This window comes from Nothobranchius furzeri, chromosome 13, assembly GCF_043380555.1.
Source record: "Nothobranchius furzeri strain GRZ-AD chromosome 13, NfurGRZ-RIMD1, whole genome shotgun sequence".
NCBI classification, from domain to species: Eukaryota; Metazoa; Chordata; class Actinopteri; order Cyprinodontiformes; family Nothobranchiidae; genus Nothobranchius; species Nothobranchius furzeri.
The window spans coordinates 40325600-40352002 of NC_091753.1; the positions used below are offsets into that span (position 1 = coordinate 40325600).

The window sequence follows — 26403 nt, forward strand, 5'->3', positions numbered from 1 at the left end:
ACATTTGGATGCTCAGACGCCTCTCCTCCTCGGGGAGGTTTTGATTAAAGGAGCAACTCTTTCCTCAGAATAGCATTGTTTGTTAGCAGAGTCAGTGTAGAAGCTGGTATTGTTTAGCCAGTGCACCTCATTTTTAATTTCCAACTATAAACAGAGAAAAAGGTTTTGAATTATGCACTACCATGTGATTTATTATCATTAAGGCTTCAGCAGTCTCTCACTTTTATCGGCTCTTACAGGATGATCAATAGTGTCCTCAAACATGAAAGCAGCCTGCATCAATTGAACTCTGTTTAGTGTGTAATCATAGTGGAATCACACGTTTAACCCCATTAAAACACGTCTGAAAAGGCAACATTACTCAGTTTGTAAAAGTCTTGTTTGGTGTCAGCTAGTCTACATGCTTTAGAAGGTTTCCTGCTTTCACACACCTGATTTCATTGAACGGGTCAGTAACCAACTGCTCTACAACCTGATGACTTTCTATTGGTGTTCATTAAATCATTTGACCAAAATTATAAAATACATAAAACAACCCAAAGCCATAAATCCACAATTTGATAAATAAATAAACAAACAAACAAACAAACAAATAAATAAATAAATAAATAAATAAATAAATAGATAAATAATAAAACATTTTTATTGAACTGTTTGGTCAAATAAATTCAGACAGCGATGACTGAGATCCACAAAACAGTCCAAAAACATTTAAAATGCTTAAGTGTTGTTATCATTAACCCTCTGGAGGCAGGCGTTGCAGATTTACTACATTAAAATCTACCTACCTGGTTACTCCACATACGTATTTCATGAGCATTTTTTAACTCAGAATTACCCCTGAAGGACTTAGTTGTTCGTCCTTATATCAAAACTTATTTTGAGCCTGAGAGGGTTAACACTGTATACATTTTTTTTCAGACTTTCAGATTCAAGATAATGTATTGTCATTGTGCAACAAAGTTTGACTTTTAAATTTGATGACACAGTTCTGTTATGCGTAGATGTACCCTGCTGAAAAAAACTGCACATGGATTATGGACATGTGTGCTAGACCAGCATCCCATCCTGTACCAGCATGCTGGATCAGAATCCATTTAACAGCATCCCATACTGGAGCAGCACACCAGCATCCAAAACACAACATGAGCTGGTTCAGCAGGGTTGGCCCATGTGATTTAAAAATAAAACAATTCTGGTATTAATTCATTTTAACGTAAGTCAAAAATAAGCATTTCATTATCTATTTACTTCAATGATTTAAATTTCCTGAGAGTCTGCAAGGTTTGTCAGATCATCCCATCTGGGACTTTTCGCCCTTTTATCTGACTGAGAGGCGTACAGTAACGGGATGTACTCCTCTACTGAACGTTCTGAGTTGGACTTTTCTGACAGAGTCCGGAATGATGACGAGATGAGAAAAGATGTGGATTCAAAAACATTAGGAACTTTATCTTTTCCCTGATGAGCAGCTTCTGTCTTCCTGTTGTAACGTGTTTGGAGCACGATGACCCTGCAGCGGTGGGCCTTGTTCTGCGTGTACACACAGCTGTGTAGCCTCTGTCCAGGCATTGTCCTGCACACTTCAATGTTGTTCCTGGACAGAAAGATATCTGGTGTTAACTTAAATGTTTATACAGCTCATCAGCTGTGTTAGTGTTACAAGACACACACAGAATCTAGCTATAAATTCATTACAATGCAGGGGAAACATTGTGATACTGAGGCCTAGTCCACACGTAGTCGGGTTTTTGTAAAAAATGAATATCCGCCCCTCCAAAAACTTGCATCCACACCACCTCGTTAAAAAAAACAAACTCTGTCCACACGTACCCGGATAAATATGTTGTTACGGACATGCCAGACCTGTAGGCGGCAGTACTTCCCCCGTTCTTAACCTCATCCTTCGTCTGTGGTCTTCCGCAAGGAGCAGTAATTCCGCTTGCAAAAACAAACAAGCAAAAAGCGCTTGGACAATTGATAAAACGAACGCAGCTCTGAGGGCATCCATGCTGTCAACTAGTGTAAACACAGGTCGCACACGTGATGTCAGCATTTTTTTGTCGCGGAAAGTGACGTTGCGGACCTTAAAACTCTGGTTTTGTCCGTCCACACGCAGACACCCAAAACGGAGAAAACGCAGATCTTCACTTTGGCCGGAGTTTTTAAAAAGATCCGTGTTCGTGTGAAAAACTCCATTTTCGTGTGGATGACAGGCCAAAACGTAGAAAAATATCTACGTTTTGGCAGATCACCGGCTACGTGTGGACAGGGCCTAAAAGTCAGATGATATTTACAATTCTGAAGACTGAATTTAATTTGAAAACTCAGATCAGTTTTCTGTCTGAATGAAGGAGGTTAAACATACTTACAAAAGATATACGATCATTTTTTCCATGTGAATTCACATTAAAAATTGATAGTCTGCTTTTAGATATTGATTCAGTATCAAGACACAAAATATTAGTGAATCAATGTTTTCTTCAGTTGGCAATCGAAGGAGGACATTTAGGATAAATGAACCAAACTGATAATGGCTTTTACTTTTCAGTTCTTTTATGAATAAAAATCTTATTGTTTTCATATTGAGAGTTACAGCTGCACAATGCCACCTAACCCTAACCCTAAATCTGGTTTTATTACATTGAAAAAATGTCTCTTTGTCATGAGCTAAACTAATCCAAGCTGTCTTAATGAATCTACGGGCTTTGAATGCAAACACGATCACGGAACGCTCGCCCCTCCTGTCAGGAAGTGGATTTGTTGCAAATACTGGACTCAAATGCAGGTGAGCAGAACCAGGAGGTAAACTGGCAGGCAAAAGAACTGTGATGGTTGGTAGGGTGACACAACAGGAAGAAGAGATGAGGATCTGGCAAAGACAAGCACAAACAGAGGGTTTAAATACATGAGGGTAATCAGGGTAGGATAACAAGGGGCAATCTATGACTTTGTTGTTTTTTTACACGGTTTAGTAAAAAAATGGTTCTTTACAGAAGATGGCGACATCGTCCTCTGCTGCCTGCGGGATGAACGGAAGAGATGCCACCAACACCGGTGAACTCTGATGACGACTAGAGGCATCAGTCGAAACATGTCAACTGTGTAAAAAAGACGAAGTAATGAATCATGAAGTTAAACACAGAACAAACGTACAAAAAAGAATAACAAGGGGCAGGTGAGTCAGACGAACACTTAAGGAGGGGAAAAAGCAGATCCTGGCACCTCCCGTCATGTATCTTCCCTGAGATGCTTCTGCCGGAACCAGAAACCTGCAATACCAGAGGAAACGAGATATCACTAAACACCAGTGGCTGTTTCCTAGGTCCATTTGTCTTTTGTTGTCCGTGACTTCAAATGGTGTTTTCCTTTGCGGGACTCTGATAGTTTGTTCTAAAGTTGAAGTGGTAGCAGCCGGCTGTTTCTCCTTCTCTGACATTACTGAGCGAAGAACTTCTCACACCAGTGGTGTTCTGTTGCTGAATACGTGAGTGAGAAATGAATGGAGGACCCAGGGAAGTGCGACAGTTTGGCGATACCGACAACCAGATGGTCCAATAGTAGCTTTCGGTCAAAAACTATAATAACGATAACAACAACAACAACAACATCATCATCAACAAAGACAACAACAACAACAACAACAACAATAATAATAATAATAATAATAATAATAATTCATATTATTATTATTATAATTATTATTTTTATTTTTATTGTTATTATGTTATTGGCGGAGATATTTAGACTAAAGCAAGGGAACCACTTTATTAATGTTTTAAAATCTCCACAAAATATTTAAATCTGTGGTAACACTTGACAATAAGGATACCTTTATTAACATTACATGCATTATTAAGAGTTAAAAAACTATTTATTAACGTATTAACAACTGCCTAACCATATTATTAATGCATTGCTAAGCAGACACTCCATCCTGGCCCTTTGTCCAAACCGTATACTTAATAGTTATTGTTAATAAGGGGACCCTTATTGTAAAGTGCTAGCAAAGCTTTGCCATTTTAGAATGTTGTTAAGAGGCATGGAAAAAATGTTTAGGCTAATTTGTTTTTAAATCTGCCATTTAACACACTCATATTAATAATTTATCAACTTTCAACAGCAAAGGAATTTGACATGTTTCCCAAAAGTCTAAATATTTGTTTCAAGTCAAGTTCAAGTACCATAATGTAACGCGTATACAATTTTTTTTTCTAATTTAAGAACCTCCGGATAAATATTGTCAAAAATTAAGAAATAAAAACTATGACAATAAAAATAACTTTTAACTAGTTTGATGCATTTTTAAAGCATGGCAAACTTCAACACAACAAACGTATCCAACCCGGTCAAATACATAGATGCAATAAAATGTTTGTTAATGTTATTTTCTCAGAAGTAACTGCGTTAAACAAATAAGCAACAATATTTTTGGATAATGGAGTTATGGAGAGTATGATCTAAAATCTGGTCATGGTTGTACTGTATTTGCTACTTGATTAGTTAACACAATGAAGCATTGAGTCAAATCCCCATTAAGGGATGTCTTCTTATTTCAGAGCTCTTCCAGTTTCCAGGGTCTGAAGATGTGGGTTTCCCTGCTTGAAGCGACCCCTGTGAGAAATGTCTTGGCCTGGAGCAGCGTGATTGACAGGTAAGGCTGACCTCATCTGTGGAGGTGGGTCCCTAAAGACTGATCACTATCACACAACATGGGACAGATGGGATGAAACCATCACTAACAACACCACAGAAGGGACGCCACAACACCCCAAGGCTTCCTCTTTGTCTCACTGACCTTTTTTTAGTGCTTAGTATTTTTGGTTTTCTCTCATTCCACCGAACTTTCCTGACAGTTTCTTTATCTTTTTGTTTATTCTTCCCCTCATCACACATCTGAAGGCCTCTGAACTCACATTTCCACTCATCAAGTGGAAAATCTGCAGTGTCAGACTTCACTTTTTGTTTCTGAAAGATGCAAGACACCAGTAATAACTGCATAATAAGCCGTCAAGTTTGAAATAAAAGTCGAACATAAGGTCTGTGCTGATCATTAGGTATCAATTAATCACTCAATTATCCTAATGGTTCGGCGTGTGTGTCGAGGCAAACACGATCTAAGACTGCAACATCAGTTAAAACGGTCTAATGAACTGAAGAGGAATTCATCATGAAACACCAAATAATTAGCAGCCATGTCTTAAGGGAATACTTCAAAAGGAACCTCAAAGTGATTGGGTTTAGTGAAGTTTTCCCTTCAAAAGCAGAACATAAACACACCGCTTAAGACTACAGAGGTGGAAAAAGCTGTCCTCTATGCCTTTCATTTACAGCAATAAATAATGATTCATCACTAAAAAAGTTTAGAGAGGGTGCATTTGTCTGCGTCAGAAGACGGTGACCTTTGCAGTGTTGTTGGGAGATTAAAGTGACACGGCAGCCAAACACACTCAAAATCAACAAATTAACATAAAACTGGGCCTGTGATAGCTTCGGTTGAGACGAAGGTTTGTTTAGTTTGTTGTTGTTGGGTTGCGGTGCTCTGCGGGGACTCGGTGGAGCAGCACACACGACAGCAGAGCTGAGACACTGAAGGTGTGGTGGCTCCACTGCTGGGAACCGCAACGTAATTAAAATGACACAAACAAAGTGAATCTAATTAGAAATCCCTCCGTTCTAGCTCGTTAGCGCCCGGCACAGCTAAATTATTTCCCTCCATGGAAATAAATGAGGCCACTTGTCTTTGCAGATTTGGTGGCTGCCGTGAGGTGCTCGGGGATGAAGAGCACACGGAAAGTAATTATTGAAGTGTAACTAGTGGAGCTGCATGCTTCAACACAAAGTGTCATGCTCTAACACACGCGGACATCTATGTTGGTCAGCAACGCCACTCGTCACTGTGATCGCACACCTGGAAACGCTTGTTTCTGGTTGTGAGGATGTCAGCTTTCCAGTTCACAAGTGGAAAATCTGCAGTGTCAGACACCTTTCCTCAGTCACGCAAAAGGTTCGTGCGCAACGCTTTCTCAGCAGCGTGCCATGCTCACACAGACCCCCCACACACACTCATGGTTGGTGCAGTGAGGTAAGTGAATCCAGTGGCTGATAGTTTTGAGGGAGCCAGGGGAGTCATTGAGAGCCCATTAGGAGGTTAAGTGGAGGAAGCTCTCCATTGTTCTTCTGTTTGATTCCTGCCCTGTGACCCACAGTCTCCTGGCCAGAGCCTGGGAAACACTGTTAGTGATGATGAGGGGAGGGGGGTGGGATAAAAGGGGATCACATGGGCATAAACACACACACACACACACACACACACACACACACACACACACACACACACACACACACACACACGCACACACACACGAGCGCACACACACACACACACACACACACACACACACACACACACACACACACACACACACACACACACACACACACACACACACACACATGGAGTTGACACAAAGCTGGAACCGTACAGAGCACTGACAGTTGGATGACTCTCTGTGGACCGTGCTGGCTGTCTGTAAGGGCGGAGAGGTTTCCGGCCAGACGACGGTAGCGGAGCAAAAGGCCAAACACATGCAGTTACAGTTAGAACACATGACTTCTCATAACACGAATCCTATTATTCATCTTGAATCATCTTTGTGAAGTCCCTTTGTCAAATATTTACTGGACAATAGTTTTGCATTTTCAGGTGCAGCTCTCCAATGGATGGTGCGATCTGTGCCCTGCTGTGAAACCGCATCCTGAAATCAAGACATAATTCCTCAATTCAAACACAAAGACATCTAGTTAAGGCAAAATGTAGAATTCCTAATTAGTCTACTATCCATGCGTGACGCTGGGTAGCCGGAGGTAGCTGAACCACCTAAAGAAAAACACCAAGGATACCCATAACTGTGTCCTGTTACCTCACAGCAACAGTCTTCAGTGATAATTATGTTAGTTCACCAGACATAAATTTGTCTGTTTAATTTTTCATCCCAGTGCTTCTCAAAATGGAGGGAAGGCACTGAAATTACAAGGGTTGGTGGTCACATGATAATTGTGATTTAAAAAGCCAGAAAATATTTGAGAACCTCTAATTTACCTCTAAATTATGGAATAACCAAAGCAAGTAAATGTGATCCATCCTTTGGAAACCACATATGTCAGTAACATAATTTGTCCCAGAATTGCTTAAATCCCAGACTTAAGTTGTGGACTGACAAACCAGCAGAGCTACTAGAATGACTTAAAAACAAAGAGACAATTCAAACTTTCCATGTCTGTGATGTATGTGTCATCGGCCCACTGGGAATTCCTGCACTGCAAGCACACCGACTCCACATCAGCCACAAAAACCAGCTTAGAAGTTACTGAAATAACTCCAGTTTTATGAGTAACTGCTTCGTCTGCTTCGAGGAGAGTCTGCGGAGGTAGATTTCTACATTTATTTTGTCACAATAAAAGTGATCCTCTTATATTCATGTTGCTCCTTTTCTCCAAATACAACCCCTGTTCTAAATCAACCGTTTGCAAAAGACCAATTACTTTTTATGCCTCAGTTATCAGGCATTGTTTTGTATTTAAAAATGCTGCCATCATTTAGAACAAAAAAAAAAATAGGATGGACAGTTTTTTTTTAGATAAGAATGGGAGAAAGTGCTCTGGTGTTCCCCCTGGAGACGGTTTAGGATCCATTTATCTTGCATTTGGAAACTAAGTTTGTTTGATGTTTTTGTTGATTTCTAATTATGCCTACCATGTATTTTTTGCTTCAGTTGTATAAAAACAAGTCTTTATTTTATTTGGCACATTAAGTGTGTCAAAATTCCTGATTAATTCTGAACTGAAATGTACAAATATTTTAGCAGAGGCTAGATCATTCATTTGCATACGTTTAATTATTTAAGCGATTCAGGAACAGGCATCTCACTCATTGTTTTGTTTTAATGCAGCTCTCAGGTTTTTGCAGTTTATCTGAAAAATTTTAACTAAATATAAATAAAGGTTTTACCACAAGAAGAACGAGGGAGGAACTCAGAAGCAGCACATAGAAACAACATTAACGCTAGATCATTGAGCAATCCTGATCAGTTTTTAAATGTTCCCTTTCTCTTTAAAAGTCTTCTCATAGCTGAGGAGGATGACCTGTAGATGAAGGCGGCAGCTCTGCAGGAGGAGGCGATGGGTTGCCACCACAGGGTGGATGAACACACAAGGGGGAGGTGGAGGTCATGCGAGTGGATGCGGAGAAAGAGGAGGAGTGAGGGGGTAATGAGGGAGATGGAAGTGTAGTGGAGGGAGGGGAAAAAGGGGAGAAGAGGAAGGAGGGGAGTCTGGATGTCTTGTTTGGCTGATAGTAATCTGACAGCTATTAGAGAGGGGGGAGTTAGAGGCCTGCTAGCTAGGGGAGTGGGGGTGTAATGGTGGTGTTGGGGTGATGTGATATATGCTCTTCTTCACACTGAAACCAACGTGTGTGTGTGTGTGTGTGTGTGTGTGTGTGTTACTTCATTCTTCTACATTCAATTCTCTCTTAGCCTCAATGGCCTCCCCTCTTTCTCATCTCCTCCCCTCATCTCCTCCCTCTCCCTCCTCCTAGCGTGTGCCACTGTACATTTCAGTGTCTCGCCGTGTTACAAGTCTTGCCCTTAATTTGACAGTGTCACTGGGATCCATCTTCATTCTCTGACTCTTTTCATAATCTGATCCTCTTCCTCTAGCATGCAATTAGTGCCCCTCCCCTTCCGCCTCTCCGCCCGCTGCCCCAGCCTCGGTCCCCCCGTGGCCCCCAAGCTGCGTGCCGCTGCCCCCTCCGAGCGGCCTGGATGATTGCTACAGCTTTCTCTGTGCAATCCATTTAGAGCCCAGGCCCTGTAATGAATATGTACATTGAGAAGGACCTCGGCGGGCGTAGGGGGTGGGGGGTGGTGGGTCACGAGCAATCAACCTTGAATTCAATTATGCCAGTGAAGGTTAATGACTGTGCTCAGTGGTCAGAGGCACGCGCCACATCGCCCATTAAAGCTGCTTGTCAGAGCTGACAAGGTGGGGGCAGGGATGAGCTGGCTGAGAGGGGAGAGTGTGGGTGAGGTGGGGGAGAGAGATAGGTGTGTGTGTGTGTGTGTGTGGGGGGGGGGCACAAAACAAGCAGGAGGGGACAAGAAAGAGTTTGGGGAGTGGGAGCACCCTGGCGAGTGAGAGGAGGAGCCGTGTGACAAACGCCGGCAGATAGATGGACAGAAAGATAAAACAGTGTCAGTCAGAGGTTCTAAATTACATTGAGCTCTTCTGGACAAATCAGATTGTAAAGTTCGGCAACCTTCCTCCCCTCCCTCCCCCTCTTCTGTATCTCTGAAGGGTGAAGCTGAGCACGCTAGCTGTAATATGATTAGTCTACATAAAGACGTGTCTGGAGTGTAATTCACTGCTCACTAATGAGGCCCCGTCTGAACTCAGGACAGATGAATCCCCTCCGGTGGCACGAGCTCACCTGCTGCTCCCCCCCACATGGTATCATCCAGACCTCTCATGCCTTTTCCTTTACTTCTCCTCACTGTCTCACCTTCATCTCACCCATAAAATTCCACCCTAAGTTGCACACATACATCATCTACGGCCTTTAAGCTGTGCAGCGTCCTTCCTATCACTATATCAGGTGAAGTCCTTAGTCCCAAGTTGACTGTGACTGAATTAAATCTGTCCTCATCCAGAATCAACTCAAACCTCAAGTCCTCGAGAAAGTAAAGTCACAATTCTTAGAGAGAAATCTGTAAAAAAGGTGGAAGTTTCCAAAGGCTGAAACATTTCCCTTTTTAAAATTATGATTTTAAAAAGCCTCTCCCTGGGCTGCCACCTTACCAGGGTGGAGGAGTTTGAGTGTCTCTCAATGATCCTACGAGCTAAGTTGTCTGAGGCTTTCTGCCTCTGGCAGGGTCACCTATGGCAAACAGGTCTTAGGTGAGGGATCAGACAAAGAGCAGCCCGAAGACCTGTTATGATGAATTATATAAATGGAAACCGTGTTCCCTCGCCTGGACGTGGGTCACCGGGGCCACCCTCTGGAGCCAGGCCTGGAGATGGGACACGTTGGCGAGCGCCTGGTGGCCGGGCTGTCACCCATGGAGCCCGGCCGGGCACAGCCCGAAGAGGAAATGTGGGTCCCCCTTCCCATGGGCTCACCACTCGTGGGAGGGGCCAAAGGGGTTGGGTGCAGTGTGTGACGGGTGGTAGTCGAGGGCGGGGACCTTGGCGGTCTGATCCTCGGCTACAGAAGCTGGCTCTTGGCACATGGAATGTCACCTCTCTGGTGGGGAAGGAGCCTGAGTTGGTGTGTGAGGTTGAGAGATTCTGACTAGATATAGTCGGACTCACCTCAACGCATGGCTCTGGCTCTGGAACCAGTTTCCTTGAGAGGGGTTGGAGACTCTACCACTCTGGAGTTGCTCCCACTGAGAGATGCCGAGCAGGGGTGGGCATACTAGTCCCCCCCCCCCCCCCCCCCCATCTTGGTGCCTGTACATTGGGGTTTACCCCAGTGAATGAGAGGGTAGCCTCCCTCCGCCTACGTGTGTGGGGACGGGTTCTGACTGTGGTCTGTGCTTATGCACCAAACTACAGTTCAGACTACCCAACCTTTTTGGAGACCTTGGAGGGGGTGCTGGAAAGCGCTCCTTCCGGTAACTCCCTCGTTCTGCTGGGGGACTTTAACGCTCACGTGGGCAACGACAGTGAGACCTGGAGAGGTGTGGTTGGGAGGAACGCCCCACTGATCTGAATTTGAGTGTGCAGTGCACTACCAACACTATCTATAGTGGGGACGGTGTGCTGCTGACCTCTACTCAGGGCGTTGTGGATCGGTGGGCAGAATACTTCGAAGACCTCCTCAATCCCACTGACACGTCTTCCAGTGAGGAAACAGAGTCTGGGGACTTTGGGTTGGCCTCTCAAGTGGCAAGGCTCCAGGGGTGGATGAAATTTGCCCGGAGTTACCGTATTTTCCGGACTATAAGCCGGTACTTTTTCCCACGCTTTGAAACATGTGGCTCATAATGAGGTGCGGCTTTAGTCAACCAGAAAGGATGGATGCTGGAAAGTCTAATGAAGGAATGGTTAAAGGAGAGCTACGGAAAGCGCCCAGGAGGAATTATTTCACAGTAAAACGGCGCTGCTTGTTTTCCCAGCTTCACCACGGGATGATGACAGCAACACGGAGAGCAACACTGACATCGCCACAGAAAAGGTATGTGACGAAGCTCTTCTGAGGCTGTTCAACTCCGACACTGAAGAAGAGGACTTCAGTGGTTTCAGTAGGACGATGAATAAACTAATAAATAACTTTTCTGTTTGTTCGATACTGATCAGTTCAGTTACGTTCAGTTAAACTACGTTGTCATTTCAGTAGATATCTGCGGCTTTTAGCCCGGTGTGGCTTATAATGAGGTGCGCTCTATAGTCCGGAAATTACAGTACTTAAGGTTCTGGATGTTGTGGGGCTGTGTTGGTTGACACGGCTCTGCAATATTGCGTGGACATTGGGGGCAGTCCCACTGGACTGGCAGACCGGGGTGGTGGTCCCCTTATTTAAAAAGTGGGACCGCAAGGTGTGTTCCAACTACTGGGGGATCACACTCCTGAGCCTTCCTGGTAAGGTCTATTCAGGGGTTCTGGAGAGGAGGGTCCGTCGGATTGTTGAACCTCAGATTCAGGAGGAGCAATGTGGTTTTTGTTCTGGCCGTGGAACACTGGACCAGCTCTATACGTCTAGGGAGATCCTGGAGGGTGCTGGGAATTTGCCCAACCAGTCTACATATGTTTTGTGGATTTGGAGAATGCGTTTGACCGCGTCCCTCGGGGGGCCCAGTGGGGGTACTCCGGGAGTATGGGGTACCAGGCCCTCTGATACGGGCTGTTAGGCCCCTGTATGACCGGTGTCAGAGCTTGGTCCGCATTGCCGGCAGTAAGTCGGGCTCGTCCCCAGTGAGAGTTGGACTCCGCCAAGGATGCCCTTTGTCACCGATTCTGTTCATAACCTTTATGGACAGGATTTCTAGGCACAGCCAAGGTGTGGAGGGCATCCATTTTGGTGGCCTGAGGATCAGGCCTCTGCTTTTTGCAGATGATGTGGTCCTGTTGACTTCATCAGAACGTGATCTTCAGCTGTCGCTGGAGCGGTTCGTAGCCGAGTGTGAAGCAGCTGGGATGAGAATCAGCTCCTCTAAATCTGAGACCGTGGTCTTGATTCTGAAAAGGGTAGAATGCCTTCTCCGGGTCAGGGATGAGGTCCTGCCCCAAGTGGAGAAGTTTAAGTATATCGGGGTCTTGTTCATGAGTGAGGGAAAACTGGAGCATGAGATCGATAGATGGATTGGTGCTGCATCTGCAGTGATGTGGGCATTGTACGTCTGTCGTGGTGAAGAGAGAGCTGAGTCAGAAGTCGAAGCTCTCGATTTACCGGTCGATCTACGTTCCTACCCTCACCTATGGTCATGAGCTTTGGGTAGTGACCAAAAGAATGAGATCACGAATACAAGCGGCCGAAATGAGTTTTCTTCGAAGAGTGGGCTCTGCCTTAGAGATAGGGTGAGACAATAAGTCCAGGACTACAAATGCGCTTCATAAAAGTGATGACATCAAACCAGACATGGAGAAAATTGAGGGAAAACTGAGGGAAAATGGCTGTAAGTTCAGCAAGCTTCCCACAGGAGGAGAGAACCACCATAAATCTGGTCATGTGGTAAGTAGCAGCTACGTTAGGGAAGAGGAGATTTTGTGGTGATGTTTCATTTGCGACATGCCGATTTCTGGTGTATATGCTAATTATGAACTTTTACAAGCTGATAAATCTCAAAGTTAAAATTGCAATACATGTGCGATCCAAGGCATAAGACAAAGCGGATTAGAAAATTGTGTTTTTAGCCTTGTTGACTTGCATTATTTTTTTTGTTGTTCCAGGAACACATGATGCGGAAGTAGACTTAGGCTCCCTATACTGGCTCATTTGAAAAGTTGACATGATATACTGTACCTTTAAATGTAATCTTGGGCAAGCAAAAAAAGTAGTATGTATTTTTTAAAACTAAAAACAAACAGTTTCCCATTTTTTATTTAATTTTCTTAATTCTGGTCATCAAAAAATTATTTTCAAGTAAAAAAAAAATCTAAATTGACACGTCGGTTCAACTCGATCTATCGTTTGCCATTATGCGTGTGTTTTATGACATAATCATGAAATGTTGGCAAAACAAGTGAATAAGGTCGAACAGGTGATTCTGACACTCAGAATCAAACCAGGGACGTTTCAGATCCGTTTAATAAACAGTTTAGTTTCTGACAAGAGTTCAGACTGACAGTGAATGTAAATGATTTATGACTGGGACTCCAGGGTCACTGATGGAGCTTTGTGAGTGTGTGTGTGTGTGTGTGTGTGTGTGTGTGTGTGTGTGTATGTGTGTGCGCTACCTGTGGTGCACACTCACTGCCCAATATTTGTATCCATCCTACTTTGGCTCCTAAAGTATCCATCAAAAAGGGAATATCCAAAAACCAAATCTAAGGATGAGAGAGAAAGTTTGCCACAGCAGCATCCTCTTAAACAGTTTATGTTGTTCACTGATGAAGAAAATATCAGATTCTCGATGAAAATTTATGGAAATTTGATCAGTCCTATTACGGCGGCGACTTTTTAAAGCAATATATTCTTTGCAGTGACAGTCTATGTGGGGATGACAAATAGAAGGGAGTCAGATGGAGTTGCAAGGGTCCTTCTTCCTGTGGAGAGGACCCACGTTATCTGTTATTGCATTTCAGCCTAACAGAATCAACATGCATACTAAAAAATGCAGCTTCCTCTAAAAACCCCCTCATCCCAACAATCCTGTCACTCTCCCCCTCTCCTCCTCACTTTCTTTATTTGTCATCTGGAATCTAATACCATTTCACCACAGAGGAGCGCCAGGTTATTGTAAATAAGATGATATTCTTCTGGAATATGTATGTGTGTGAGTGTGTATGTATGTGTGTGTGTGTGTGTGTGTGTGTGTGTGTGTGTGTGTGTGTGTGTGTGTGTGAGTGACATCAGTTCAAATCTAGGCACCATGCTCTGGCTTTGATTCTGCCTCAGTCCCACAGTGAGACCTGATTTTCATCAGGTGGTGCTGATTGGTTCAGTCACATCAAACCGGCGGTAATTCTCATCACTTATTGGCCGCTCGCTCAAATCTCCAGTTGGTTGTCTGAATGAGAGGAACTAGCCCTTGGAGTGTTTATTGTTGTGAGTGTTTTTTTTATCTGAACATAAATAAATAAATAAATAAATAAATAAATAAATAAATAAATAAATAAATAAATAAACTTCTTATTTTTTGTTGAGTGTTTTATTTTATTTTCAATTTTCATATGAATAAATGAAGCATCATCCTCTGTAACCACCTCTAATTTGCAGATTCCAGTTTTACAAATTCAGAGCAGCACTGAAAACAGAATTTTGCGGCTTCACTTTTTGACAACAAAAGCAGGAATAGACAGACAAAACAAACACATTTTACCCCCCTTTCATTTTTAAAATAACAACTGCAAAATGAAATTCAATGAAAGCACTCCACACAAGTCAAAGGTGGGGTTTTTGGAGGAGGACATTGCGATCCTTTTCTTTGCAACCTGCCAGCTAGATGTCCGAGACAATGAGGGACTCAGATGAATGCAGGGAAGTGTGATAATTACTGCTATTCTGAGAAGCCGACAGAGGGAGCAGGAGGAGGAGAGAATTATTGTTCTGCAGCTCGAGAAGGGAAATACATGTTTCCTTTCCTGGGCCTAAATATTTACCCTACACTACGGGCAGCTGACTCATGCTCAGACAGCAGCACACACGGACCCGGAAAGGACCCTAGCAGGTCCAAAGTGATGCCTGAAACACCACCATTAGTGCCACAAACCACCCCGCTGCACGCACGCACGCACACATGCACGCACGCACGCACGCACGCACGCACGCACGCACACACACACACACACACACACACACACACACACACACGCGCTTTCTCTCTGCAGGACACGCACACCCTGCTTCCTGATCTGATTAGCGGACTGCGGTGCCCTGTTAGCCCGATAACAGCCCATTTCCCATTTTCCCATCAGGCCACTGTCCTGCCCCCGTCCTGCCGTCGGCATTAGCTGCAGTGGGTGACAAAAGATGGTAGGAAGTGAGAGGACGTGTGTTCTGTGTGTGTTGTGACCTCGTGCCATTGGGGAAAGGCCTGTCTGCTTCAAAAAATGCAAATGAACGCCACCAATCACCATTTGGCTGAAAAGATGACTAAAGAAAGCCAACTTCTTCTGATTCAATGCAAGTTTCCCCAACAAGAAACTGTCCAGATCGTAAAAGTTTACACATTACACACTCCTATAGCATCCTGTTACCCTTTAATTCAGACAGTCTTGGGAACAGGTGGCCAGGGATTTAATACAGTATGGTGCGACCTTTTAGAGCAGTTTTATTGTAATATTAGTAGCTGCTGACTGAAGGAAACAATGGAAGAGGGCCACAGTGAGCAGGGTTTAATGTTGACCGTCGTGACCTGAAAGCTGGAGTCCTTCTGTCAGCCATGTTTAAGTTGTTCTTGTTGTTTTTCTTGTATCTTCCCCCAGTGTGTGGTCAATCTGTCTTCATGACCCCAACAGGCACTCAGCCACACACTTGCTTTGCTGTACAGCATTACACCACCCCCATCCACCAGCAGCAGCAGCTCTTCTGCTAAGCCTCTGCAGCAACCAAGACACTCAGATATCACTTAGTTTACAACAACAGAGCTGAAACTCGAGGCTAACGAGGACCAAACATGAACTCACAGTTAGTAAAACATGTAGTGTGTGTGTTTAGAGGTCAGTCCATGAAGAAAATCAAATAAAAAAGGAGATTTTAAAACAGAAAGACGGTTGAGTAAAAAGTCAAAAATAGACCACACACACTTTTTGTGCAAAACTCATGAGAAACTCCTTACTTTTTTACACACTGCAACTAGATTTGCTTTATTAGTATGAAGGTCTCACAATCTCATGCACTTGTTCTTTTGACTTTGGTTTGACTCACTTTTAGTCAGGGTCAGGGTTCTGCCCCCTTTCTTTCTTTCACCGAGGAGCCTGTTAACAGCAGCACTGACACACTTATTGGAGAAATATCCTGTTTGCCAGTAATTTAATATATAACTATGTGTATTTGCTATTGAGGAAAAATTACTTTGCATCTGAAAAAAACATTAAATCTTAAGGAATTTTCTACTTGAAGCCTGTTTCAAAGACAATTTGATCATACTTATTTTATTTAACTGAGAATACATCTATAGAAGGTTTTAGAGGGATTGAGAGTACTTAAGAAGATGAGTATTACAAAAAAAACATTGTCTCAAATTATGCAGGATCGGCAAGAAATCTCTCCGGTGATTGATAGATTCTTTTCTAGAATTTTTGTTGGATGGTGTTAATTAGTTCAAATCCAGAAGGGAAATGTGGCGATAGGACTAAATCCAGAAATATTTCAAACTTGAAGATTTTTCAAAGCAGAGAGATCAAAGAAACAGGAAGATAAAAAAAAAACCTGTTTCCGTCCGGACCCTTTAGAATGTGACACCCTCTGAGCGACTGAGCCTGATCGCTTTAGCGACCATTCATAAAAAGTATTTACGGGGGGACTGATGCTTTTGCATCACACTTATAATGAAGGCCAGTTGTGCCAATAACATTAGCGCCACTATCTACAAGTTAATTTTATTAACTACAATTAATTATTATTTTTTGTTTTAGGACAGTTTTAAATAGACAAATGGTTTGTTTGCATTGCATTTACAAATTACATGAAAAAAAAATAGTTAAATTTAATGTTGTAAGATCATGATTTCAGTGTAAAAAATGCACAGGGATATTTTTGCCATGTCACCAAACCCTGTAGAAAACAGCAGCATGCCAGGACACAACAGAGTCAGCTGCTATAACACTATGTTAAAAAATATCCTGCATGTCACAAAAGGTTATTTAAAAACATTGCATGAAAGTTTGGCTTCTTGGAAGCAAATTGTCATAAAAATGGGAGTGGGATAAGAAATGTGACTTCTTACTGCAAAGTTATTACCAGTCAGCTTTGTTTAGTGTGGCGAGGAGTAAAAATTATGTGTAATTTAGACAAATTTCCATCTCTTAAAATGTAATTTTAGTAATTTATTTGTCAAATATTCATATTCATACCATATTGATAATACATATAATGGTGGAAAGGGGAAAAAAAGGTCTCAAAAGTATCTTGTTTTTGGTTAATTATATCTTTTGGTTTTACATCACAAAGTTGATTTATCTGAGAAAAAATTGGAAAGAGTTGTACAAAAAGAACTGCAAATCTTCACAGTAAAACAAAATATAGTTCACCACTTTTTCACAAACCTTGTATGGATGCTTGGTGTGTAGTGCACGTGCAAAACTCCAGATAATAAAGCAAAAGTAAATTAATTTTGCATCCAAAGCAACACCCTGTTATGAGGCACAGCAGCGTTTCGGAGGCTTTTGGTACAGCTAACAATGTCATATTAATAGCTGTAATCCCAAATGAAAACAAAAGAGACATTAAATAATAAATGCTTCTCTTTAAGCTGTGTTCCTAACATTAAAAAGTAATGCCTCTAATATGCATCTAATATCCCGTACTTTGTCCTCAGTGGAATCTAATGAATAACAGAGCCATAGCAATTAGTTGTAGGGAGTTTCTGTTAATTACATTTCTGAGTTCTATTATGTAGTTAGCATGCATTAATCACAATGTTATTTTTCCTAATCCTATTTCTGAGTTAAGTGGAGTCAAAGTTTATTTGGAGTGGATTATGGCTCAGCATTGGACAACGTTACAATCTGACTGCATGTTTTAGGAAAAGTTAAATCACTTTGAGTTCAGTTGGTTTTGTTTTTGTTCAGACAAAATTAAAAAAGTCAAGAAACTTTATGCACCCTGTTTGTTTTAAACAAAATTTGGGTTGTAAATAAGGATAATTCACGTAAAATAAATGTGTGATTTACTGTGAGAAGATATGCTTTTCAATATTCCTTCAAAACTCAAAGTAAAGTAATAACAACTAAACATGAAAGAAAAGCAGAAGGATCCGTGCTAAATAATCACCACACCATGATCAGATAATTGCTGTTATCAACAGTGCAGATGAGTAACTGCGCAACTGTGAGCTGGCAGAGGAAAGTGACAGAGGACCGACAGTCGAAGGAGAAGAATAAATGTTTTCCTGAGGTCAAAGAGAGTATATAAAGATAAACCTCCTTCTAATCAAACCCAGAACAACAGTCCCACATTTCCTCTTCGCCACGCTGTACGCTGCAGCTAGAGGAAGTAAAGAGCCAAACGGGAAATGTCAGATTAGAAAACCAGGAAGTAGGACTTCAATTATCAAATTGCAGGAAAAGAAAGTTTTAAAACCCTTAATACTGAAACTTTAGTCTACAGCATCCATCCATCCGTCCATCCATCCATCCATCCATCCATCCATCCATCCATCCATCCATCCATGACCATTGTAAAAGTTCCTCTTACTCTGATTGTGCAGGACAAACAACAAACGAGGGAGTCAAACAGGGATTGTTTTGCTGATGAACAATGGAGCTTGTCAACATTCAGCCGGTTTTCAGACAAGCAGCTCCTATAAATAGACAAAAGTATTCATAATAGAAGACAAATGAGTAGGAAGTTGTGCAAGAACTACTTCAGAGTAACCCTCTCCTCTGACCCTAATCCACTATTCAGGAATCAAGAAAACCTATTGGCATCTGTTAATCCCGAATTGGCTCACGATCAATGCTCTCTTCAATAACTTCTTATCAAGTCAGTCATCAATACCTGCTGGTCACTCTGGATCCCCCCTGAGTCTATTCAATGACACGTTTTCCTTGCTTCCCTTCTTGGTCTGTGGGATAGAAGAGTCGGTCATTCGTTTGACCCAGCAGTGAGACCGAGACTGAATCATGTCAACAGCTGATGGTTAGATCGTCATGAAATCTTAAATGCTCTTCTAGCCTTTTAGACAACAATAACTAAAAATGAGAGAGTTTCATTCCAAATTTAAACATGGTCTGAAGTGAAAATATCAGATTTAGTTTATGTTCAAATAAACCTTACATCCATCCATTTTTGTCTGCTTATCCGGAGTCGGGTTGTGGGGGCAGCAGCCGTGAGAGGCCCTGACTTCCCTCTCCCTAGCTACTTGGGCCAGCTTCTCAGGAGGAATCCCAAGGCGTTCCCTGGCCAGCCGAGAGCCATAGTCCCTCCAGCCTGTCCTGGGTCTTCCTTTAGGTCTCCTCCCGGTTGGTCGTGTCCAGGAAACCTCACCAGGGAGGTGTCCAGGAGACATCCTAACTAGATTCCACCTCAACTGGCTCTTCTCGATGTGGAGGAGCAGCGGCTCTAATGAAAACCCCTCCCGGGTGACCGAGCTTCTCACCCTATCTCTAAGGGAGACACCCTGCAGAGAAAACCCGTTTTGACCGCTTGTATCAAATATATTGATATAAAAGTACAAAACTACAACATCCTGATTATTCTTTAAAATGACAAAATCTATGCTTTCACATTGCAGAAGGTGATGTAGCTGTGGTACCGCCCATGTCTCATCTGATAGCCCATCAGTTATTATTGGACGGACCCTGGCACGAGACACTGACGTGCGATCGGATAAACACGCTGATGGGCGTGTCATTGTGCACACAGTAAATCATTTTACCAGAGGCAGCCTCAGGGGAGCAGCAGAGGTGATTTTAACTCCCCAAAGACCTTTAAAGTACACAGAATTTAAAAAGTCTTCTGTGTTTTCATTACAAAGACCTCGACCATTGCACAGACGTATAAATGGAAACAGTTTTGATTTGATTCATTATGCTGTACTTTATATTTCAGCTTCATCATGCTTAATGAATTCCATCTTTAAGTAAATTAGATTATGATGAAGCAGAGAGTGGCATCTAGTCTCCAGGTGCCTTTGCTTGTTTGAATGAGTCAAATGTACAGAAACCCCTGTCTTCTGACTTTAGCATTGTTTTTATACATTAGCACTCATTGTACACAAAGATAAAACTATTTTTATTGATTTTGTGCAACAATCTTGTGCTCTGAGATCACGTGAAGCTCTCTGGAGCGTTTGGGTCAAATTGTCCCTGAAGGTGGTGTTAGGTGGGTGTAGAGGGGTGTAACCATGGGGCATCATCGCTTTGCCTCTTCAATAGAAAGACCAAACCCCTGGACCTCAAAGGGATCTCCACAGGGACGACGCAACCCCTCTTTATTAGAAATTAATGAATGAATCTTCAAGCTTTTGTTCTCAACCTGTCTAACCAGAGTAAACACATCAAATAAATCAGCGTGTTTTTTTCATGGCAACTGGGATTCTAATTGGATGTTTATATCTAAAACAAATTACCCGCAACAAATCGGCTTTACTAGAGCATCCTGCTGCAGCTAAACCCTTTCCCACCTCCATCCTCACCCTGAACCTTTACTCCCTGAGAGGTGGGGGGATGGGGGGTGGGGGGAGAAATTCAGGCGATAGATGAGAGCAGTGAAAAAGAGCAGCATTTTAATTGACACCCTTTAAGTTATGTGCAAGATAATTATAGCCAACAGCTGTAGACGGTGCAACATGCAACAGTGAGACTTATTAGCATGCTGGTGGAGGTCTGTCAGGGAGTGCCAGCCTACATGAATGACACAACGCTGATATGTGCCCACATTTATAGAGAGCATGAACCATATTGACATGCAGCAGCTTGGTTTTGCTTTGAACTGAGTGGGAAAATAGCTAAAAGATATGTTGCAGCTGATTGGTGTTTTTATTTTATTTTTGGGGGTTTTCACAACTCATAGAGGTCACGGCTCTTCTCAAACTTTGCATTTTGCCTCAAAGCAACAGAGGATCCCTTAGAGCTTAAGAATATGTGCTCTTCATTTTAGTCCTAATATGAGAATTAATTATGAATTAATTAACATTACACTTAGGAGCGGCTACTTTAAAATCCAAGCCTGCCTTTTATTATTTCTCTCGCTCTCTTTCTTTATTTTTTATTTTTGCGTCGTCAGGAAAAACTGGAGAGACAGAAGTGAGAAGAAACAAAGAGGAGGGATGGAGATATGGATGTGCTGTGTTCCTATGTCTAAGACTATCTCCAGGTTATGAATTAGAGAATATGTGTGTGTGTGTATGTGTGTGTGTGTGTGTGTGTGTAGTTTGTTTCTCCCGGCGAGCCATTAAATATTTCATGGATGGGGATAAATGCTGGGAGAACACCACCTCCCCCTCCTCTTCTCCAACCTGATCCATGCTGCAATTAGAGGCCCATTATCCCGCTCTCTCAACCCTCACACTCTTTACAAACCGGGCCTCAGAAGCAGCCATGAAGGGCCCTGTGATGAGAAAAATTGCACTTTTTTAGGGTTTTCTAATAAAATCAAACAGTTTTGTTAAATGGAGTACTTTTATGGGTCATTTCCCTGTAAACATAAAATAAATAAATCTCCAGCTTGTCGCTTTTGGGTTTCATTTCATTTGATTTGACATCTCATGCTTCTGTGCCTTGGCAATAAGGACACAACATTGCAGCATATTGGCAGGCTCATTTGCTTTTCATAGTGAGCGTCGTGTCCAAAAAAAGTGCCCCCTGGGATAAACACGTGTACAGGGACTGCAGGCTCGCCGCCCCAGCAGCAGGTGGCCCATTGCTGCCTAATGAACACCGCAATCTGTTACTATCGCAGCGGTGCTTTTCACCAGACAATTAAGTGACTAAGCATGTCATTATTCCAGGCCAACAAGAAGAGCCTCTTCTCTAATTTCATCTTTTCATTCCTGTTTACTCACCCACACTCCCCTCATTAACGAGAGATTTTCCAGTCCATGCTAATTGGTTTCAATAACATTCATTTTAGTTGAAAGGAAACGATTCTGTTAATTGAGGAGCACAGAGAGAGAGAGAAAGAGAGCGAGAGAGAAGGAGCGAGGGGAGAGAAAGGGAGCTGCTTCTCTTCATTTTCAAGTGCGTCCATGAGATGATGCTTTTGAAACGCAGCTCTACAGGTTCAGAGCTAATGAAATTAAATGATACCGGCCACGGCAAAAAAAAAAAAAAAAGAAAAAAAAGAAAAGAAAGGGAAGCCCAAATTAAAAGCAATTTATTTTCATTGAGGCATGTGGCACTGTTCGGGCACAATTAATAGGGCTGAGATGTGGAGCTAGAGAGAGGAAGACAAAGATACAAAGGAATGACTGATGGCACAGATGAGTCAAGAGAGAGCAAAGTCTAGACCTGGACAGATTAACTGTAATCATTTCCATTGTTGTATCACCGTTCGCTTTTTTATCTTGCAAAGTTTAAATTGGAATTTGCAGGCGATGGATGATCAAACATTTAAAATGATCTCAAAAACTGCCTAAACTCAGGCCTGAAATTTCTGCTTTCACTACTAATTTATATAAAAAAGTAGTTTGCAGAAGAATGAATGATCTTATTGAAGATTTATGCTAATTTTTTTTACCTCTGACCCTCTGAACACTAAATCCAATAAGAGCATTTAATTTTTATTTATTCCACTATGCTGAAGGGAAGTCCTGCTATAAATGAATAAAATTAATACAACGGACACATGCTCACCAATACCAAAAACTGCAGATTTGCCCCAAAATATTCCAGTTTAATTTAAATCCCATTATGTGCAAGAAGTAGATTATGTGTGAAATATAATCTGTTAAAATCTGCTTAGTTTGTATTTTGAACTTTCCCAGAACGACTTATCTTTTAAAAAAAACCTTTATCAATTAAATTTTTGCACAATCTCAAAACAACCATTTTAATCAAATTTTACCAGGAGAAATGACAGATTAAAGGGATACTAGCCAAGTTTTACTTGCTTTTAGCACCCCCTAGTGTCCATTATTAATTCACTGCTGTTGTACTGAAAAAGAAACATATCTACTAGCTGTGGTCTCATGTTTTAAACAACTTCATCTAACTGCTGAACTGTCTCCTCAGCTTTCATTAGTGTCTAGAGGAGTGGTTCATCAGTAAATCAAACAAATAAGCTGTGTTCATGATCTACAACATGCAGGAAAAGTGCTGGAAGCACAACAAAAATGCAAAATATGGAAGCCATAGAAATAAGGACACTTGGACACACAGCCATGAACAGAGACGATGGGGTCTACACATTAGATCAGGCATGGGACTGTGTCATCGACGAGGTGAGCGCGGGCATCAAAGGGCGACATCGTCCTCTGCTGCTCAATGATAAACAAAGAAGGAAGTGACGCCACCAACAGCGGCAAAGCTCTGAGGAAGACTACAGTGTTAGTCAAGACGTCAGCAAAAGCATGGTAAAAACAACTTTTTAGCCGTGTTAAAAGAGACCCAAGTAATGGAGTTAGATGAAACACACAGAATGAACGAACAAAAGATCTTTAACAAAGCTATGAGCTTCTATTATAAACCAAAAGCATCTTTTTGACAAACGATCTGCACAATGAGGATCTGGCAGGCTCCCAGCTGTGTCACCAAACCCACCAGTCTGTAATTATTCTAGGCTGCGTATCAGCGCCACAGCCCAACACATCCTCCAACACAAGGGCCATAACCCTTCCGTTATGGTCAGTCAGCTGCCTAACCAGCCATTGTGTGCTTGTTTAGTGACAGCAGAGTGAGCGCGGTAATGGCCTTTCTAAACAGTCTCAGCTGGGGGGCGGTGGCTGCAGAAGGGTGGGGGTTTAGGCCTCAGTCGCTCTGCAGGCTGCAGGTAGGGCGTGTGAAGGCATCTACCAAACGAAAGAACAGGAGGGAATACTCAAGCAGCTCTGCTTATCGATCGATACGTTGAGAAGCTGAGAGGAAAAAGAGGGAGGGGGATTGGAGGGGGAAGCTAGAGATGTAAAACAATCACACAAACGATTTTCAGACTCCTGTGCTGTCTGTTTCCTGGTGAACCATCAACACGTCTGGCTCTGCCCCTGTTTCACCCAATGAGAAACTAAACTAGTCTAAAATATGACTAAATGCCCCGCTGGTCTCCCGAGGAGCTCCGAGCGTGCAGCTAGAGGGAGATCAGTGCAGTTAATTTACATAGCATTTGCATTATGTCAGGACATGAGCTACAAATAGGTATGAGTGTGTGGCTTAATTAGAAATGAGCCAGGCTTTTCAAAAAACACCCCTTTGCATCATAATTGAGTCAGCTCGGTGCTGGGTAAACGGCCGTGAGTGTGTGTGTGTGTGTGTGTGTGTGGGGGGGGGCTGATTCTGAAGGCTCTCAGAGATTATTGTTAATTATGATACACCTACATGAGCTCACGGCAAGTTGTGTTATTCTTAAGCAGTGTGAACATTTCTACCCCAGAGAATTATTCTTTACTATGATAATATAAATATACAGCAAATATTTAGATATGTGGGCAGTTTGGATCAATAAAATGTAGAAACTGCATTCATTACATGTAACTGTTGTTGCTTTTTATTCTCTCTCATGGAAGGAAACTGCTAAAAGCAGTAAGAAACCTCTGGACCTGGAGTTCAAGGTTAAGTTCAATGAAAAGAAGAGTTAAAAATGTAGACTACGGGTTTCACGTTTCAGTAAAATAAAATAAAATGAGCACGGACACCACATTAACATGTGCGCGGCTGCTACTTGCTAAGTGACGCGCCAAAAAGTGGGTGTGCAACAGAGAGTCTGGTGTGTTCAGAGCACCTGGGGGTTACCAAGGTTACCGAATTGAATCGCCCCCTGAGACATGGCTGATCTACATAATTTGGTGGTATCATTCGCAGCGTCTCTCTCACGGCCCCGGTGATGAATGGCACCCGCACACGATAATATTTCTGCTTGGATGTCATAAATCTTATGTAAAGTGCCCCACTGCTTATACAGAAAAGAGGTGATGGGGGGGAAATATTTACATTTTTTATCCCTTTTTTATCGTTGCACATCAAACACACAAACAAAATCTTTTCCAACATCTCAAAACACAGAGACAATATCTATATTGTAACAAGAACCTTTGAAAAGTCAGACTAATTTTTTCTTATTTCCTTTAAGAACAATAAAGTTTTCTCTTGAGAGAAGTTCTTTCTGCTCCCTCCTGTTGCTCCTGTACCCGTAGCCACCATCACCTCTTCTCAGACAGCCTTTGGTGTCCTGTTATAACTAAACCACCTATGACCTCCTGCAGCTCAGCAGCACTCAGTGAGGGGTCATGACCCCCAACAAAGGGTTGAGAGGCCCGAGACTCTCTGGGAATCTGCTCGTATGATTCACAGCTCCTCCACCATCAAGTGCTTGCATATTTATCTTGCATTAATACTCATTAACAACAAGAAAAAAGCGAGAACCATTGTGCAGAAGCAGTTTTTTCTCTCGATTTTAGTAAACTTGAAGAAACTGATGAATTTTCGAAGTTTTTCTTTTTGCTGGAGCAAATTAAACACATTTACTTCTAATTTAATTTCCATGTATCCATAAGTCAAAATCAGAAAAAGCCTATTTATTCCAGAGGCTACTAATCACAATTGTTTACTAATTAAGTTTTTTGTTCTCCGTCCTCACATGAAGCCAGTTTTTAATAAGCTGAGAGTCAGGTGCTCTTGACAGTAATGAATGACTGATTTTAGCCGATCGTTATTGCTGCCTTCGTGTTTCGAGTGTGTATGTGGGTGCGTGTGTGTGTGTCGTGACCGCCTAATAAAAGGGATAATTGTTCCATCTTTGCTTGCAGACACATAAAGCAGTGTGTATTGACTCCTTGACAGGCTGTGATTTCACCGGAGCTAATGGCTTTCTCAATTCTCCCGCTCCATCCATCAGGCCCCCGAGAGCACCCCGTCATGTTTTCAATTAATGAAGAGAAAACCGTAAAAAAGTTAAAAGCCGGCACGACAAAGTGGACGGCAGCGATTATGCACACTTAAACAAGGGTGCGCACACGTGCACGCGTGCATTTGGGATTTCTAATCATAAGTAGGAAATGCACACACAAGCAGGTGCACGGCTGCAGAGACGTTCCAGCTTTTAGTTGTTGTGGGTTTGAAGCTCCTCTATGCTTCAGCCTGTAATCATAATGTACATGCATTCTGGTGCTGGGGGTGCTCAGCTCAGGTGCAGAGGAGATAAAGGAAAACTTCCGGGCTTTTTTAGCGATAGTAAAACCTTCCAATTCAGACAGGAAATTGTGGAGTAAGTGGCTCGGTGGCTGATAGTCAAATGAAGCCAGGGTGGCTGAATGCCTGCTCTAATTAACTGGCTGTTGGGTCGCAGCAATATGAGGGATCCTGCCAGCCAATCTGATGACAGGACGCAAATATTAAAGAATGTAAATGGATACACAAAAATGATGG

The 26403-nt window shown here is 42.4% G+C and overlaps 1 protein-coding gene across 2 annotated transcripts in view; it reads right to left on the bottom strand.

Moving 5' to 3' along the window:
- Positions 1-211: 211 nt before the first annotated feature.
- The window catches only part of LOC129163981 (uncharacterized), a 67196-nt gene continuing 41004 nt past the window's right edge, over positions 212-26403 (bottom strand). For both annotated transcript variants that reach the window (XM_070543526.1, XM_054743392.2), the window contains 3 exons: positions 3194-3272; positions 2995-3101; positions 212-2872 (listed from right to left, as the gene is read on the bottom strand). In XM_070543526.1, the coding sequence (XP_070399627.1) occupies positions 2405-2872; positions 2995-3101; positions 3194-3272 (654 nt within the window). In that variant the 3' untranslated portion in view covers positions 212-2404. The remainder of the gene's footprint in view (positions 2873-2994; positions 3102-3193; positions 3273-26403) is intronic.